Source organism: Gopherus evgoodei, chromosome 7 (genome assembly GCF_007399415.2).
Source record: "Gopherus evgoodei ecotype Sinaloan lineage chromosome 7, rGopEvg1_v1.p, whole genome shotgun sequence".
Taxonomy (NCBI): domain Eukaryota; kingdom Metazoa; phylum Chordata; order Testudines; family Testudinidae; genus Gopherus; species Gopherus evgoodei.
This window is the reverse complement of record NC_044328.1, coordinates 63,880,056-63,900,286: the sequence shown is the minus strand read 5'-3', so window position 1 is coordinate 63,900,286 and position 20,231 is coordinate 63,880,056. Positions and strand designations below refer to the sequence as shown.

Below are 20,231 nucleotides of genomic sequence, written 5' to 3'. Positions count from 1 at the left end.
TTAATCTCATTCTTGGAAATTGATCAGCCTGAGGCAGATACCCACTATGGAAAATTTTCTCCTAAACAGTAAAAATTTAACAAGGTGACAAGCACCTGAAAACAGGGTCTTATAATGGGAAGTGCCAGGCAAACAACTTCAGGTGGCATTTCCAGTTTCACCAATATATATATGCGTAATACTAACTCACATGAATTGATTTCATATCTGTCAGAAGATCTTGTACTTAACCACAAAATAAGGATTTGTGACTGTGTATGTGATGGGAATAAAAAGAAATTTATCTTATCAGTGTTATTAACAATAAATAACAGCAGAAGCTCACACAGGTTTGATTTTATTCTCACACTCTGATGTACAGGCAATACAAGCATCAGCTACTCACAAGCAAATTCTACCCAGTTTGCATGGCTTATAAAAGCAACTAAAAGAAGATACTTCTGATGGGACAGCTGTCTTACAAAAAGCTATCAAAACATAGCTCAGGCTAGTGATGCTAAGTATTGATTCAAGCAGGTATAGGGGTAAAAGATTTTTGAGTGACTTGGAAAAAAGAACCTGTGAACGTCACAATAACTTAATTACCATCACAGTGACGTATCTGAATAACAAGCCAACGATAATACCAACTTTTTGAATTACTTTGTTTCTCATCAGAGGAGAAGAGGGTGTGGTATAGTAAACTTGGGGCTCTAGAAGAAGACTTCTACCAGAACTTCATCTAGTCTCAACATCTCCTTTATGTATCCCTAGGCTTTTTATACACAGTGAATAGCAGTGAATGGAACAAACTATGAAATGCATTGTATGCCATGCACTGGAACAATGCTATGAAAAATGAACATTTCCTGATTTTTTCAAATATACACTGATATCACAAAGTCATTTGATCATTTTTTAAAATCTAATACCAACCTATGAAATCAGACAAGGAACGTCATATAATTTTGAACTTTTAAAGAGAGAATCGAATTTCCTTCTTTTATTATATTTCCAGTTTAGATTAGCTTCAGTGCTAATGAAGAAGTAGCTAGCTAGAACACTTTTGATACGTAGCTCCCTTTGGCAGTCCTCACTTTCAGGAGTATATTCCTCTGGCATAGGATATCTCAATTTTTTTCACAGCATGGAAATTTTCTCAATACAAAGATTCTCTCATTGGCAACCTGCCCTACCATTCATAAATGTGTGGGTCAAGTGGCAGCTGTTGTTGGATCTTTACACAGAAAACAAATATTAGAAAAGTATTTAATATATTTTTAGCTGCAGTTTAATGCAATTTAGCAGTTGAAAATAGGGAGAAGGAGGCAGTACCATGTGACCAGTCAATTCTCCATGGACCACAAACAATTTCTCTGTGGCTCACAGATCAAAGTTTGAAAACTTTTGCTCTAGTATAATTTGGGTCACTTGGTAAAGTGGGTTCATTTGAATAACCTGCATTTTAATATAGCCGAATGCAAGGTCAAACATCTAGCAACAGAGAATGTAGGTCACATTTGCGAGATGAGGAAGCATATCCTCGAATGCAGTGACTCTCTAAAGGATTTAGAGTCATGGCAGGTAACAAGCGGGTATGAGTTGCCAGTGTGATCAGTAGTTAAGAGGGCTAGAACAATTCTGGGATGTACTAGTAGGAGAGTACCAAGGAGGGAGATGGATAGGGTACTGAGAATATTACTGGAATACTGTGTACAGTTCAGTCTACTTAGTTTTTCCAAGAGAAGGTTAAGACATGACTTGGTTGTGGTCTACAAGAGCCTACATGAGAAAGAGATATTCAGCAGTAGCTTCTGGGGTGTTAATTGAACTCCCAAGGTATTGAGAACCACATTGTTTCTGTTCAGGTGTTTTAAATGTACAAACCATCCACTGCCAGTATCTAAGCAGCGGTCACCAGAAAATATCCTAATAGCTCAGAGTCACAGTAATAGACCAGAAGCCATGCATATCTTACCCTCATTTTACATGGATAGGACTGGTTACACAGTGTATCAATACAGTGGTTTGCATAAAATATTAAATACGGTATGTTTGCATGATGTTATTGTTACCTGTATAAATACCTTCTCTATAGGCATCAAAATCTGGTACTGCTTTTATAACTATCTGTGAGACTTTCTTGGGGTGCTCATCTTTACTACTGTTGCATCGTCTGATGTCTACACCGCATTTGGGATGGCCTGAATTTCAGTTTACAAATTATCATTGTGAAAAAGTGACCAGCCACTTTTTGGTGAGCGTAGTTTCTTTCAATTACTTGACTTGGTAGAAAGCTTACTATGAGATAATTTTTTGTTATGCTATTAGAATATATTCAAAAACGTCGTTCATACATTTGAGAAGAGAAGGAGGAGAAAACTTTTTCCATCTTCTCATACTGTCCAGCTACCTTCAGTCTCACTCATAGAAAAAGTGAACCATAAGATTTGTTGTCTGCATTCCTACTGAGTTCTATATATTAGTTTGCATATAGTTAGTGAAAATGAATTTATGAAAAAGAATGTGTCACAGTGCATTAATCTGTTGGCCTTTTCCCCAAGTGCAACCTCTGATCAGATCACAAATGAACACAAGACTGGGCAATGGTTCCATATCACAAAGCTACTTCAAAGTCTGGTGTGACTGTCAAATTTGTTCAGGAAAGACCTCAAACTCGATTACCAGGGACGACACAGGACAGGAATTAGTTTACGATGCACTGGCAGATGGAAAGCAGGATGGAAATACCAGAGAAGACAGCATATCAAGGCAAGGCACCTTAACAGGAACCTTGTGTGGAGCCCCAAGACTAGAAGACAAAGGGATGATGTAGGTCAGAATGGAGGTGCATTGGTAGAGCTTTGTTGGGAAATTCCCACAGCATGAGCCAAACTATGTCTCATTCTACAGTGTTATTAGCACTATATGTTTTACTTTCATTACGATAAATTTGCAAAAGCACTGAGTGACTTAGGAGCTTTGGAACACAGGATTTGTTCTTCCAAGTGACTTATGAACTTCTGAAAATTTAATCCCTAATTGCTAATATCTAACCTCACTGTGTAACATGTAATATTATGTACACATACATAAATAACACAACACTCGTGGAGATCCATGCTAATAGACCCGTTCTGACCCAGCGGTATTCCTCTTCATATTTTTCAGATACGCTCCTAACTGCCATTGAGCCTGGTCTAAAAATATGGGTCCATTTTTTAACTCAATGAAGCAAAAATGGCAAACTTTGAACTAAATCAATGACAAAAGGCCATGACGACTCTGGTTTAAACCTTGTGGTAGATGTACTGTACCATTCCCCATGCAACTAAAATAGTAAATCTAATATATTCATCAGTCACATATTATAATAGTCATATTATAATATTTATATTAACTGAAACGAGATAATGGGATGTTATTGACTATAGATATCACACATATAAACACAGCTACCATTTTAGTCTGGTTCATGCTGTGCCCAGATGAAATGCACAATATTAGTGCAATGGCCTCTTTAATTGTGCCATGTCATGAAAATAACTATAAATTATAGATTTAATTTGAACCATTATGGCTTTTCAGAATATATTTTGAAAGCACGTGTGAGGGTAGGTGCACAAACCAGCGTGTGGGATCTGTGTGAATACCAGCTGCACACCGCTTGTAATTCATAGGCATTGCTTCTTTCTTCTGGGCTCTATGACTGACATGAGTACAAATTCCTTATAGCTATACATAGAAAATTCTATTATGACACTAAAAAGGATACAAGGCAAAAGACACATTGCAACATTACATGCTACAGTATATGAAAGCTTAGTTACTACAAGCAAACAGAATCACAAAATGTTGCTCCCAGGAATTAAGTTCTTAATAAGGATGACTACTACGTGTGCCATGCATGCATAAGGTACTTTACCAGGGATATGCTAGCACTAGTTCAATAACTGCACTGAAATTAATACACTGTAAAATAGTTCAATTACTGTTTTTGGTTTAAGATGTGAATCAACTAGGAATACAATGGAAATAAATGAACTCAGCAGCATAATATATTTTATTCTGGGAGCAAGCAACTGCAATTTGTACCACACCTTTTCAAACTGCTCAACATGCCAGAATCAGCATGCTTTCACCACAAGGTAAATATACTCAAAAGCAAGAAGCCAAGTAGAGGTGCAACAACTGCAGACCCTTGAAGATGCTGTGTTGCAGTAACTTCTCTGCAGTTGGATCATATCAACAATGCCAAACTGACAGGAAGCCACCTCTCTTTTCACACATCGACTCAAAAAACACAGTAGAGTAAGACTATAAAGAAAATAAACACAACACACAGAGCACACACAACAGAACAAATGTGGAAATTAAGGTTGGAGTATGTGATTAAGAAGGAAACTGAAATACGTCTTAACAATGAGGAGTCTCCAAAGGACACCACAAAGAGTCAGACTGTGATAAATTGTTAAAAAATAGGGACACAGTAGGTCCCGCCTTGTTTATTTCATTCAAACCAAAAACCACAAAATGGAATGTAGGCTAGAGATGAGGCCTGTAATGTGGTTATTAGAAGAATCTCCAAAACATGCCAACACAAAGAAAAAACAAATGAAGCAAACTCTTTCATTTGAGTTGTTTCAATAAATGAGCTCATGTAATAAAATGAATATGAACATACAGCATAAACTACCTACAGGTACTTCACTGGAACAGTACAGTAGCTTTAATGAGTACTGTATTATAATTAATGTGGATCAGCAATGGAAAACTATTCAGGCATTTGGTCATTGTTAATGAGAGGCGAAACTACAAGAGCACAAAGTATTGTATTGTGAAACATGTATTTTAGAGAAAGACTCTGTGGGAAGAGATGCTATCAATAAGGTTGTGAATATGGAGATAAAATGGCAGCACAAAGACCAGTAGACACAGAGGACATGTCACAATACAAAACAAATTAACAAAAAGAGAAAAAAGGATGGTGAACAGCAGACCAAGTTTGATTTCCAAATGTAATAATTGGATACATCAATGGTTCCAAGACGAATTAAAAGTCTGATGCTTATATTTAATTTTATAATTCCTGCAAAGAAGTTAGTGCATGAATCACAAGAACCAATAAAGAAACAAAATGATTCTATTTTCTCTCCTCTTTGAAATTGGGGGCTCATATATAAATATGCATATATATATATATATATACACACACACACAGACACATGAATATATATATATATATATGTACATATATAGAGAGAAAGATAGACAAAGGTGTTATCTTCCTGAGTTCTTGGCAAGGAATTAGTCCTGAAGTTAGAAGGAGTGAAGGTAGGGTTGAGGTTGGAAGGAAAGGTAACGAAGAGGGCATACCGCTTTCGGCTTCTGCAAACGACAAGAAAAAAATTGCAAATCAAACACTTTGATAAGAAATCAACTGACACCAAACCAAAAGCAAAAAAACCCTTTATTTAAAATTCTTCAATGACCATAACATTAAAAAAAGGTTTTTCTGCTGAGAATGAGGACAAATAAATGGAGAGACAACGAGAATATTTAACAGAGGAGTAAAACACAGGGTGCGTGAGGGAAGAATGTTGGTTAGGCCTTCATTCTTGCTTACTCTTGTAGAAAGAAAAAAAAGAAAGGGGAGCGAATGGAAAACTCCAAACGGCATTGAGGGATTAGGATGGGGATTTTGTGTGTGTCTTTGCAATTTGCATTGATGTGGTTTCTGTATATTCAATAACATTTTTCTGTCATGATCTCAGACAGATTCTCTACATGCCCCTTTGGACTACTTTTTTTTAACACACGAGATTATGCGTTTCTGCAACTGGTTTAAGAAATAGTATTTCAGAAATAAACTTTGGGGCTGCATCATAGAAACAACAGTAAATCTAAAGAAGTGTTTCTCAAGCATGTTAACACCAACCAATCATATCCAGGATTTTTAGCCCAAGAGTAGAATACGTTATTTCAAATACACTAGCAACTAACTCAGATTCTGATCTGACACTGGAATCAGCTAGAGTGCACCTTTAGAGAATTCCATTTACTTAAGTGAGAGTCTGCACAGGTGCAGGGATCTATGTTAGTGGATTCCAAATCAGGCTCAAAATTTTAAATTGAGTTCTCTCTTAAAAACTGACTCTACCTGTAATATATTATGTGACTTTTAAAATGCTATAAAGTAAAATATAATTATGCATTAGATCTAATATGAAGAATTTGTAATCAGCATAAAATATGGTCTATGTAGCTTCATAATTTCTGCTCATAAATTATAATTTTACATTCTCTGCGTATATGGCTGTATTATTTATAGTTGGATGTGCATAAACTATTGGGGCTTTTTTCTTTTTTTTAATGAAAAGCTTTTGAAAAGATCTACATTTAAAAAGAGGATTTAATCATATTCTTCACAAAATAAAATAGATCTTTAAATTTCAGTGTGAAAAATAAGAAACAAAGGTAAAAAAGGATCATGAAATATGTACACAGCAAATGATTGCTTAGGGAAATAGATGTTTATACTATGGTTGAAATTGTGGCTCTACTGAAGTCAATGGCAGCTTTGCTTCTGATTACAGTGAGGCCAGGATTTCACTATGTATTTCTGTAAAAATGCATACACAAGTATGTCTCATCCTATGGTTCTTGCACAGAAAAACTATCACTGACTTCAGAGGGGACACGTATATCATTTGCTTATAAAAACAGATAAATAGCAAGTATCATTAAAGATAATAATGGAAATCAAGGACAAAAAATGTTATCATCTGGTTTGTTGTGCAGGCCTAGTACACAAAGAGAGCTTACTCACTTTGTGTAGTGACTGGAGTTCTTTGAGATATGTGTCCCTGTGGATGCTCCAATTCAGATGTGCATGCGCCCCGTGTGCCTTTAAGCAGAGATTTTTGGTAGCAGTGCCTGTTTGGCCTGCATATGAGCCCTGAACATCCTTGTACCTTGTAACGAGGCTATATAAGGCCGCATGAGTGAACTGCCTTCATTTCCTTCTCTACCACAAAGTCCGGCAGAGGTAACTTCGAAGCAAAGGGTAAGGAGGGTGGATAGTGGAGCACCCGCAGGGACACAAATCTCAAAGAACTCGTTTTACTACACAAGCTGTGTAAATTCTTCTTCTCCTTCAAGTAGCATGCCTGTGAGTGCTTCACTTCAGGTGACTCCCTAGCATTAATCCCTCAAGGAGGTGGGAGTTTTGGAACAGAGTCCATCGATGAAGAAGGAATTGCGTGACCTACTGCAGCATCTGATCTTGCAACGTGAACTAAGACATAGTGGATAGAAAACATATGCACCAATGACAATGTTGCAGCCTTGCAGATTTCAGCAACTGGAAAGTTTTTGAGTGGGCTACCAACATAGACCATGATCTAGTAGAGCGCACAGCCACTTGTAGTGGAGGCGGAACCTCAGCAAAACAATAACAGGCAATAATGCATCCAGAAATCCATATAGAAAGTTAAAGAGTGGAAACAGGCTCCCCCTTGACCTATCTGGAATAGAAACAAAGAGTCTATGGGTCTTCTTGAATGGCCTGGTTCTGTCAAAGTAAAAGGCCTAATGCCCTCTTAACATCTAATGTACAGAAGACAGACTCCTGGGCAGGCCAATGAAGCTTAAGGAAAAGACAAAACAAAAGGTGACTAGTTTGGTTAACGTGAAACTCAGCAGAAACCTTAGGTAAAACTTTGTATGGGGTCATAATGATACCTTCCCTTTGGAGAACACAGTAAACGGAGGGCCTGCAATTAAAGCCCCCATCTCTGCAAACCTTTGAGCAGAAGTAATGGCCACCAAAAAGACCATCTTCATAGACAGATGTAACAGTGAGCACATAGCCAGTGGCTCAAAGGGCTGTTTCATGAGACAGTTAAGAACCAGGTTGAGATCCCAAAGCAGTGTCAGGGCTCTAAACTGAGGAAAAAAATCTCAAAGCCTTACAGAAATCTTGCTCTGTTTGGCTGAGCGAATATTAAAAACTTTCTACTAGCACATGGAAAGCTGTTATTGCCGCTAAATGAACTTGGATGGAACCCATAGAAAGACCTGAAGCTTTCAATTCCAACAGGTAATTCAAGATTGTGGAACAAGATGACTAGATAGGAGAAAGATGGCACCAGATGCATCAAAGATTATATCTTCTCCATTTCTGAAGGCAAGTGTGTCTGGTAAATCTCTTTCTGCTATTTAAAAGTACATTTTGTACTTCTGATGAACAGGTAGCTTCTGGTCTGGAGAACCACTGAGGAACTATGTTTGTAGCTGCAGAATGTTCAGATTGGGATGAAGCGCCTGACCTGCATCCTGAGACAATAGTAGAGGTTTGATTGGTAGCTGCCATGCAGGGCAAGAGGTGAATTTAATGAGGTAAGAAACCAAACTTGTCTTGGCCAAGTTGGTGCAATCAAAATGATCTTGGCTTGGTCTTGCTTGATCTTGATGAGGACTTTTAAAGGCAATGGAGTTGGAGGATATGCATAAAGAAAACATCCATATAATGAAGAGAACCTCTCCTAGAGATTGAGGATCAAGTTCCCCTCTGCAACAGAATTTCCTGTACTGCGTGTTGGCTGCCATGGCTAAAAGGTCAACCTGTGGACATTCTCAAACTAGAAATTTTTTTGAAGACTCAAGAATCCAACTCCTATTTGTAATTTAGGGAGAAATGTCTGCTGAGGTTCTCTGCCATGTTGTTTTGTGTACCCGGGAGATAAGAAGCCTAGGTAATTATCTGATTGGCGAAAAGCCGGTTACTCACCTTTGTAACTGTTGTTCTTCGAGATGTGTTGCTCATAGCCATTCCAGTTAGGTGTGCATGCGCCATGTGCACGTTCGTCTGAGACTTTTTATCCTAGCAACACTCGGTGGGTCGGCAGGTCGCCCCCTGGAGTGGCGCCACTATGGCGCCTGATATATACCCCTGCCGGCCCATCCGCACCTCAGTTCCTTCTTGGCAGCTACTCCGACAGTGGGGAAGGAGGGCGGGTGTGGAATGGATATGGCAACACATCTCGAAGAACAACAGTTACAAAGGTGAGTAACCGTCTTTTCTTCTTCGAGTGCTTGCTCATATCCATTCCAGTTAGGTGATTCCCAAGCCTTACCTAGGCGGTGGGGTCGGAGCGAGACGTTGCGGAATGTAAGGCCGATGATCAAGCCTCGACGCATAAACAGCTCCCTGATGATGGCAACATGGCTGACGACTTGTGCCTCTGAAGCCCCTCGGATAAGCCAGTCGTCAAGGTAAGGGAAGACGTGTATTCGACGATGGCGCAGGGAAGCAGCGACGACCGCCATACACTTCGTGAAGACCCGAGAGGCCGAGGAAAGACCAAAGGGGAGGACAGTAAACTGGTAGCGACCCTGATTTACCACAAAGCGCAGATACCTCCTATGCGGGGGATAAATTGCAATGCAGAAATATGCGTCCTTCATGTCGAGAGCGGCGTACCAATCTCCGGATCCAGGGAAGGAATGATGGTTCCTAGGGATACCATGTGGAACTTGAACTTTTTGATGAATTTGTTCAGTCCTCACAGGTCCAGGATGGGCTGGAGGCCCCCTTTTGTCTTGAGGATTAAAAAATATCGGGAATAAAACCCCTTGCCCCTTAACTCCTTCGGTACCTCCTCTATAGCTCCGATTGAGAGGAGCTTGCGAACCTCCTGAATGAGGAGTTGCTCATGAGAGGGGTCCCTGAAGAGGGACGAGGAGAAATAAACTGAAGACGGTATCCAAGCTCCACCGTACGTAGGACCCAACGATCTGAGGTCAACTGGGACCACGCTGGAAGGAACGGGGAAAGGCAGATGTAAAAGTGAAGAGGATCCAGGGAGGGAATTGGTACACTGCTCTCGGGCGCACCCTCAAAAGTTTGCTTTGGGTCCCGGTGGTGGTTTCGCGGGATCAGAATTGTTGCCCCCTTGAGGTCCAGACTGACGTCTGCGGGTATTACGACCTAGTCTTCGGGCAAGATCCTGTCTTGGCCGAGGTGGGGGGTAAGGGCGCTGAGGTTGGGAGCGGAAGGAGCGTCTCTGCATCTCGGGTGTATGCATTCCCAGAGAACGCATAATAACCTGGTTGTCCTTCAGACTCTGTAGTCTGGGGTCTGTCTTTTGCGAGAATAAACCTTGTCCATCAAATGGCAAGTCTTGTATGGTGTACTGTAGTTCAGGCGGTAGGCCGGACACTTGCAACCAAGATATGCGGCGCATAGCTATGCCAGAGGCGACCGTTCTGGCTGCAGAGTCGGCGGCATCTAACGAGGCTTGTAGTGAGGTTCTCGCGACCCTCTTTCCTTCCTCTAGGAGAGCTGTAAACTCCTGACGGGAGTCCTGGGGAACCAACTCGGTAAACTTGCCGACAGCCTCCCAGGTGTTGTAGCTGTAGCGGCTTAAGACGGCCTGTTGGTTCGCCACATGGAGCTGAAGGCCTCCAGCAGAGTATATTTTCCAGCCCAACAAATCCATGCGCCTGGCCTTCCTAGATTTTGGCACGGGGGCTGGTTGGCCGTGGCGCTCCCGTTCGTTGACTGATTGTACCACTAACGAGCAGGGGGCGGGATGCACGTAGAGGTACTCAGACCCTTTAGAAGGCACCATGTATTTTCGTTCTACTCCCCTGGCTGTGGGTGGGATGGAAGCCGGGGACTGCCAGATGGTGTCCACTCTGGCTTGGATCGAACTGATGATGGGGAGGGCCACCCTGGTTGGTGCTTCCGCCGATAATATACTAACCACCGGGTCCTCCACCTCAGGAACTTCCTCTACGGGAAGACTGATATTCTGGGCAACACGCCGCAGAAGATCCTGGTGTGCTCGGAGATCAATTAGTGGGGGCGCTGATGATGACGTGCCCGCTACCGTCTCATCCAGGGAAGAGGAGGATGACAACCCTGGGATGAGTGGGTCCTGGACTGACGCCTCATCCTGGTGAACCTCCGTCTCCGGAACATCATGCTGCTCAGGTGCATGTGTAGAGTCTTCCTCCGTACCAGCGGGGGGAGGCCTGCTGACTGTGGCCTCTGGTGCACGATGCTCCAAGTGGCCGGAGCGTGCTGGGCCCATTGGTTCGCCTTGGGCTTGGTGATAGGCCCAAGGTGTCCAAAAAGACCATTGAGGTGGTCCATAGTCCAGGTGGGCCTGCACATCTGAACCCCCGTAGGAGGCGCTGTCCGTGTGAGAGGAGGCGGTCGGGTGATGCGACGGCCACGGAGGAGCTGAGGTTGATTGGGCCAGGTCTCTGCGCCCATAGAGCTCGTCTCTGTGCGGTACCGGCGAACGGTACCGGGAATCGTGGCAGTATCAGGAGCGGGACCGGGACCTGCTACCAGCACAGTGCCGAGAGGTCGACTGGTGCCTTATATCATCGTGCCGAGATCGGCTGCGAGACGTACGTCGGTGCTAGGATCTGGATTGGTGCCGAGAGTACCACGACGGCGACTGAGATCTCGAACAGTGCCGCGAGTACAACCGGTTCCGTGGAGAACGGTACTAGGACTGCGAGCGGCGCAGGGATCGGGAATGATGTCAAGGCCGAGAGTGATCGCGGGATCTAGATCGAGACCGACGGTGTTCAGTGGTGCCCGGTGAAGATGGTCGCACCATGGTGGGCTTGCCCATCGACTGAATAACCCGCACCAGTGGGTTCAGGTTCTGTTAGCGCGATTAGGTCCCGTGCCGCAGAGAAGGTCTTCGGCGTGGAGGGCACTACAAGCTCAACCACAGCGCGTGCTGGGGAGCTGGTAGGCACCGGACTCAATGGCTCCTGTGAAACCGGAATCAACGGTGCAGAGACAAGCGCTGCCACGGCAGTTGACGGTGCCGGGCGGTCCGTCTTGGAGATACGCTCCAACTGCGGTGTAGCTGTAGGTGCCGCAGGAGGCTTGTGCTTCTTGCTCCTTGAGGAGAGGGAATGGTGCCGGCCAGAGGGTTGGGCCGGTGAAGGGTGGTGACGAGGAGCCTTTATCGGTGCTGAGGCATTTGTTCCCGGTGCCGGAGTCGGTGCCAAGGATGGAGGAGTTAAAGCTGCCTCCATCAAAAGTTGTTTCAGGCGAATAGCCCGCTCTCTCTTTGTCTGGGGCTTGAACGCCTTGCAGATTCGGCACTTGTCCGCAAGGTGGGATTCGCCTAGGCACTTTAAACAGGAGTCATGCGGGTCTCCTGTGGGCATTGGCCGATGACAGGCCGCACAAGGCTTGAAGCCCAGTGAACCGGGCATGGGCCCCAGTACTGGGGGAGGAGAAGGGGTGAGCCCCTGATCCTCTTTAACTATATACACAACTATAAGAACTATTAACTTAATACTAACTAGAACTGCAGAAAAGAACTATATACATGACACTATACAAATGAGTGAATCGCTAGGGAGGTGGAGATCAGCTAAGCCGCGCTCCACTGTTCCAACGACCGACACGGGCGGTAAGAAGGAACTGAGGTGCGGATGGGCTGGCAGGGGTATATATCAGGAGCCATAGCGGCACCACTCCAGGGGGCGACCTGCCAACCCACCGAGTGTTGCTAGGGTAAAAAGTCTCCGACGAACGTGCACGCGGCGCGCGCACACCTAACTGGAATGGATATGAGCAAGCATTCGAAGAAGAAGCACCAGTTCCAGCTTTATTGCTTTAGTTCAGTGTGGGGGGAGTGCACACCCCGCTGATGATTGATATAATACATGCAAGCTATGTTGTCTGTCATGATCTTCATGGACTTGTTTTTGGTAGGGGACGAAAGTGAAGGCAAGCAGTTCTAACCGCTCTAACTCCAACATATTGATGTGTCACTGTCATGACCATTTGCATTGGTCCATGTGAGGACCCAAATGTGCTCTCCATCCCAAGAGGGAAGCATCTGATGTTAACATAATAATAGGGAGATTCTGGGTGAAGAGGATTCCTGCACAAATCTTGGAGGGATTCTGCCACTAGGTGCGTGACTGAAGAAGCCATTTGATACTTGTTTGTTCAGACTGTGTTTTTGGGTACATAAACTGTTCTATGCCTCCCCTGGAGAAATCAAGGATGCAACCTGTGTCACAGAAATGCAGGCTGCAATGTGTCCCAGCAGTTGCAGATATGTCCTTGCTGGAACTTGAGAGTTCAGCTGCAATCTTTAGATAAGGAGCAAGGAACCTGTCAAGAGGGAGATAATTCTGCTCATTATCAAATCTAAAAATTCTCCTATAAAGAGAATTTGCTGTGTAAGGTCGAAATCGATTTCTCAAGATTTATCTGCTGGCCTAAACTTTGGAATAGTAAAGTTGTTGTTTGAATTGCCAACCATGCCTCCTGATATCATTGTCCCTTGAGGAGCCAGTTGTCGGGCTAGGGAAAGGCTTATTCCTAGATGATGGAGGTAGACTGCTACGACCACTGTGATCTTTGAGAACACCAGTGGGGTGGATGACAGGCCAAAGGGTAGGGCCAGATCTGGTAATAATTGTGACTGTGAAATGAAGAAATCTTTTTCGAGAGGGATGAATTGCTATGTGGAAACAGGTATCTTTGAAGTCAAAGGTCAAAAACCAGTCCCCTAATTCCAGGGAGGGAATTATAGCTCCTAGGGACACCATCCTGAATTTCAGATGTCTGACATGCTTGTTTAATTGTCTGAGATCTAGTATCAGTCTCTAATCCCTGTTTTTCTTACTATCAGAAAATATTTTGAATGAACCCTTTTCTCCTGTGTTGAAGTGGAACTGGTTCTATATCTCCTAGACTTCGGAGCAATGAGATCTCCTGTGTCAGTAATTGATCTAAGGGAGTCCATGAAGAGGGATAGGAAAGGGGGGTGGGAGGCAAGATTAAGGTAAATTGGATAGTATAACCCAATGTAATGGCCTCCAATATCCATTTTCCAATGTCATAGCCTCCCATACTCAAAGAACAGAGAGAGGCGGTACCCCAAATTGAGTAGAGGGGTTGTGTAATGCACCTGAGAAATTCTGGTCACTTGGTGGTTTAGACTCTTGACCAAACCATCAAAATTGGCATATGGATGATGTTGATGGTTGGGATGAAACAGTCAATGTGGTTGTAGGCGTCTTCTTTGAAAATATCAATCTCTTTGCTAGTGGTTATGGTGGCCTATGGAAGATGGAAAATCGAACAGGGTGAGATCTTTGTGCTGATTGAGATCTGCTAAATTTTCTCTTATTTGCAGGTGTGTATATCCCCAAAGACCTAAAGTGTTGCCCTAAAGTCCTTTAGGTATGAAGCGAGTCATCTATGGAGTCTGCAAAGAGCTTGTAGCCATTGAAAGGTAAACCTTCCATTATAGATTGTACTTCTCACAGGAATCTAGACAACTGAAGCCAGAAAACTTGTCTCATCACCACTGCTGCGGAAATAGCTCCAGCTGTAGGGTCCACTGTATAGAGTGAAGCCTGCAGTGATATTTTTGCAAAGAGCTGACACTCCATTATTGTGTTGCTCAAACTGTTCTCAGTGCTCCTGTGGCAAATGGTCAGGTAGTTCAGATAGTCATGTTTTGACTTCAGCACCTGGTGGTTAGCTATCATGAACTATGAGGTTACTGATAAGTAGCTTTTACAACCAAAAAGATCCAGACATTTCTGGCCCTTATTATAAGAGGTGGCTTTTGAGGTATGTTGCCTGCCCCTTTCATTGACTGTCCACTACCAGAGAATCTGGTACTGGGCAAGAAAATAAAAACTCCTGGTCGGAATGTAGTAGTTTTTTTTTTTTTAATCAGCAGAATTGCAGGGGTTGAAAGCATTGCCGGAGTTTGCCAGATGGCCCTGGCTGGCTCAGAAAGAGCTTCATTAATTGGCAGTGATGCCCATGCTGTGGTAGACCTGTGCTATATGTCCAGAAGTCTGTGTTGGGAACCCTGGACTTCCTCCAGGGGAATTTGCAGGGTGTCAGCAACCTATTTTATCAGGTCCCAGAACTGCCTAAAGTCTTTTGGCTAATGAAGACAGTTGTGACATTACTGCCTCGTCAGGTGATGACAAGAAATATTTGTGTGGGGGGGGGGAGAACTCCTTCTCTGCCCTTGCCTCTTGCTCCTTCAAGGTCTCCTTTGGCTCAGAATGGGGAGGACGGATGGGTAGTATCCAGGAACAAGGGATTCTGTGTTCCTGGGAATCATGGTCCCTTGAAATTGCTAGTGGTACATTGAGAAAGGATCCAAGAGTGATGCTGGCAAACCAAGTGCAAGCTCTTGTTGAGGCTTTAGCCCCAGCCAAGGACTGAAATTCATTGCTGTAAACCATTCTTTTTGCCAGTGTGTCAGTATAGGTATTGAATTTGTAACAATATGTTTAGCGTTTAGATTTTATGAAATGCTTGTAAATTGCTGCATGCATTAATCTTATTAATAATATCTTTATCACATGCTTTATAATTGTAAAAAATGGCTGCCCTGAAACCATCAGTCAGATGAGATTGTCTCCTGCTGATTAAGAAGGCCATCAAAACTAAATGGGCCATTGTGAGATATCACAATACATAGATTTTGTTAATTGCCCCTTCACACCCATGCAGCTATCCAAATGAAAAAACGGCTCATCCCATCAGCTTGGATTCTGGAAGGAGGAAATAAAGATGGTAAACAAGAAAATTTTTCATCTCTTTTCCTTTTTGGACGTTGACAGGGTTGGAACTAGGAAACAGAAGCAGAGACCCCCAGACTGAACCTGGGTTAGCCCTAAAAGACATTCAGTGCTGACAGATTGCTACAATTCCGTTACCTTTTAGAACCACAGACTGTAACTCATTTGTGTATATATGTTTATCTGCTTTAACCTGTATTTCTTTTTCCTAATTAATAAATCGTTAGTTAGTTTATTATAGGATTGACTACAAGCATTGTTTCTGATGTAGATCTGAGGTACAAATTGACTTGAGATAAGTGACTGGTCTCTTGGGAGTGGCAGCCACCTGAATCTTTAGTGATCTTTGGTATATAGCAACCCACTATCACAAAATCAAGCTTGCCTCAGTTGCAAGATAATCCTCCTGGGCATTTCGGTCTGTTTGTGATTCCATGGTAGGACAATTATTGCGCTTCCATTCACACTTGTTACTGGTCTGGGGAAATCTAATGATAGAACATATGGACAGTTTGGGGTATCTGCCCTGTTTTTTGGCAGTTTCCCCATGCGTTGGCACTCATCGTCGTGAACCACTTCAGACAGTGTGCCACTCAGTATGGCCAGTGAGGGGAACCAAAAGGCATGGTGAGGGGAGATATCCAACACTGGTCATCCCAAATATTTGTAGGCAGGGGTCTGATATCCTGCTTTGTTGCATCTGCATCAGGGAATAATGTCTTCTGGAATAAAGCGGAGAGCCTTGAACTGGAAGTTCAGAGTCTGAGTCAGAATGCTCCTCCACATATTGTATGAGAGGTGGCAACCCTGATTCATGGATAGTAGAAGTTAGGGAAGATGTAGGTTTCACAGAAAAATGAGCAGTCAGTGACTCAGCAGACCTCAGTACTGAGAGGTGTCCAGAAGTCACAAGGAGTGGAGACTCAGGCTCATTCAGTACTGTGAGGTCTTTCAGGTACCAGAACGTCTGTGATACCAGGAACACAAAAGAACTTGATGCAGGCACTGATGACATTCCAGATGCCATTGTCCAAGGCACTGATGTGAGTACCAAGGCGATAGTGGATTCCACTATTTCTTGGTAATAGTAGTCTTTGGTGCTGAGGCCTTTACTGCTGTAGTATAGGACTTAGTTGAAGTTCTTCATAGTATCTGAAGTGCTCAGAGCCTCACAAGCAGCCATCTCAGGGCCTCCAGTGACTGAATCTTCTTCAAGAAGGAACTTGCTGTTCTTGTCCTCTTATCCCCTCCTTTATGTTAGAATGGGAAGCTTTTGGTACCGCCAGTACAGTTGTTGGAACCTCACTCATAGAGATTGTCAGAGACCAGGGTTTTGATGCCATCTTCACCTTGGAAGCTCTCAGTGACTGTAATCTCAACGTTGACAGGGCACTAACAGTTTGTACAGGTGGGTTTTCTGCATCTGGTCATAAGCCAGTCTTAAGGTTAGCTCCATTACTAAGAGCCTATACTTTATTTCCCTGTTTTTATGGGAAACTTCCCTTAAAAGAAGTGTAGATCTTGTGCTTGCTGGGAATATGAGTGTCTCGAACAACAAATTCACTGGGAGTACCTGTCACTCATGGGGATTACTTCTTGACAAGAGAGGCATCTTTTGCCTCCAGGGAGCCCAGCACCCCAGACAGAAGAAGATTTGTTAGGGCCCCTCAATAGGGGGAAAAAACAAAAATATGTATATATACATTTTTTGAAAGAAAAGAGAAAAACAAATGGGAACAAACGTTCCAACATCTATAAGACACTAAATCTACTACTACTAAGAACTATTAATACTAAGAATACTAATAAAAGAGGAAACAGGTGCACACTAAATTCTGTCTCTGGCTGAAGGAGGTTGAAAAGAAACTGAGTGCGGTTTGCCCGCGAAGCCCTATATAGCCTCAGTATGGGGCACGAGGGTGTGTAGGGTGTATGCGTCAGCTGAACGAGCACTGCTTCCGAAAGTTTCTGATCAAATCTCAGGGGTACACGCACACCTGAAGTGGAGCACCCACAGGGACACTACTCAAATAAGTAATCTTTCACTGGCCCTGAAATAGTTGGTACTGGAGCTTCAAAATGTTTCTGAACTCAGGAACATCATGCGATACTGGTCCTCAAAGCAAGGGCATCTAATTAAATATTTTTTCTTCTGAACAATTTTGTTGCCATCAAATGTAAACTGTGGAGAACTTCTCTAAAGTTTCAAAAAACAAGGAGGCAAGTTAATTTGTACACCTTCACTGTGGACCCCTCACCCAAGAAGTGTGAGAAGCTGGGTTCAATCCCATGGTATAAGCAGCTTCCCTATTCACATTGAAGAGGAACTACCAATTAAGGCCCAGTTAAATGCTGAAGACATTAGAATTGGAGGAAAAAAGGTCTGATATTTTCACCACAATCAACAGCAACAAAAAATACTGGTGAATAATGAATGCAGTAAACTGACTCCCCATGCTTAAAATCAGGTTATTCTGATCACTGTCTTGCTTTCTCATTTCTCTGCTTCAATTCAGGCATGACTCTAGGAGCCAATATTCTCAAGAAACCCTAAAAAGTGAGAAATGAATGGTTTCTACCATTACATTTCTGGTTAGATTAACATGTTCCAATTCAGCAATACACTTAAGCCTGTGCTTAACTTTGAGGTCCCATTAAACTGAATGGGACTTTACCTGGTTTTAAAGCATGGGTTTCATTTAATTTATTACATTAATTATTTACTGGTATTTTTAAGCACATGATTAAGTGCTCTGGTTAACTGGGGCCAAAGCATATGGTAGAAATGCAGGATGGTATCAGAAGTATGTGATACTGAGGTCGAGTATCACATGGACAAGCAGAACTATAAATTAACGTTACATGTCACTGGAAAGTGATTATTCCAAGCTTTCTAATGAAATGTAAGTATTCTAGCTATGGTAGTTCACAAGATAATTAACCTGAAAACAGTCCCTGGTTCATCAGACCAGACAGTACTATTTTGGCACTAGTTTAACAGAGCAAAAACTGGACCTCCAACTAGTGGATTTCTCTACTGTTGTATAACAAATACTGTGCTCTCATAGTCTCAAAACTCTTAACTCATCTTCATTAGTATTTTATTTTTTCCTAGAAATTCTGTTGTCCTCACTTTCTACCATATTTCTTTACTATGAACTTTTAACTTTTGACATTAAGTAATGAATATATATATAAGTGGATGCTCTATCATGCTGTGTTACTTTATTTGACTTTTCTGTACCATCTTGTGAATAAGGACCAATCCAACTCCCATTGAAGTTGGGGGAAGGGCTCCAGTTGACCTACATAGGAGATGGATCCTCTCCTAAATTACTGAAGAAAAGCTATGATATCAACACTTATGTCACAGGATGACAATGGAAGCAATGACAGCAAAGAGTTGAGTATGAATTCTTATCGAGGAGCAGTATAAACCAAGAACTTCATGTAAATAGTTACCAATAATGTTTCTATTATATTGTCCTTTCTAGTAATGGATGAAACTGATCAAACATAACAACAATAAATTGCTCCCTTTACACCTGCTAATGCAGAATGAGGCTATTCATTGGAAGGTATCTATTTTAAGATAAGCCCATGGGAGTTGAAAACATTTCAAAATTCTGACTGAAAAGAAGGGTCCCCTTAATCTGCAGTGGTATTGGACAAAAAGAAAATCAGCGTCACATACACCATTTCACATATCACTTGTCAGAGAACTATGAAAAAAAAGAGGGATGTAAAATCAAACATTAAACGGGAGCTATATTTCAACTATCTGCTTAACAACTGGAAACATTCAGACTGTCTTGGATACCCCATGACTTTTTTAATAGTTTCTTTTTAAGCAGAAAAATGGATACTTTGGAATGATTAAACATTCTTTAAACAAATAATTTAAAAATATAAAAACATGTCCAAAGTTGTGATACTTCGTTTAAGAAGTGAACTGGTTGTTCAGGTGAAGGTTAAGGCTATATCTACACTAAAGACCTTACAGTGGCACAGTTGTATGAATGCAGCTGCACCACTGTAAGATCTTTTGTGTAGTCGCTCTATGCCAACAGGAGAGAGCTTGCCCGTTGACATAATTAAACCGCCTCCAACGATCGGTGGTAACTATGTTGGTGGAAGAAGCTCTCCTGCTATCATAATGCTGTGCACACTACCACTTATGCTGGTGAAACTTATGTCACACAAGGGTGTGTTTTTTCAGACCCTTGCACAACATACGCTTTGCCGACAGAAGTGGTAGTGCAGACATGGTCTAATGCTGTATAAACTCAGTATCACCTCCATCTTAGGTTTAGGTGACCAGTTACCAAAAGGATAAGATGACAGACTTCTACATATGTTAACAGATTTACTACAGAAACTTGCACTGGATTTGTCTACAGTATGTTGGTAAGATATTTCAGAAATATTTAATACAGTTTATAAGTTGACAATTACTTTGCATCATGCCCTTTTAGAGCACACTGGCAACAGACCAGGAGGTTTTGTTACCATCTCAGCTAACAATGAATGTGGTGTGAATGCACAGATGGAGGTATTGATAAATTAGATTTCTGACACCAGTGCACATTAAGCTGAGATTCTTTTTAGCTCTTAAACACAAAACAATTCTTTTTCTGTCTGTA

The 20,231-nt window shown here is 42.4% G+C and overlaps 1 protein-coding gene across 9 annotated transcripts in view; it reads right to left on the bottom strand.

Moving 5' to 3' along the window:
- The window catches only part of KCNMA1 (potassium calcium-activated channel subfamily M alpha 1), a 410,790-nt gene that overhangs the window by 147,963 nt on the left and 242,596 nt on the right, over positions 1–20,231 (bottom strand). For 7 of the 9 annotated variants that reach the window (XM_030568831.1, XM_030568832.1, XM_030568835.1 and 4 more), the window contains exon 15: positions 5,356–5,367. The exons of the other annotated variants lie outside the window; for them this stretch is intronic. In XM_030568831.1, coding sequence (XP_030424691.1) covers positions 5,356–5,367 — 12 coding nt within the window. The remainder of the gene's footprint in view (positions 1–5,355; positions 5,368–20,231) is intronic. 9 annotated transcript variants of the gene reach the window in all.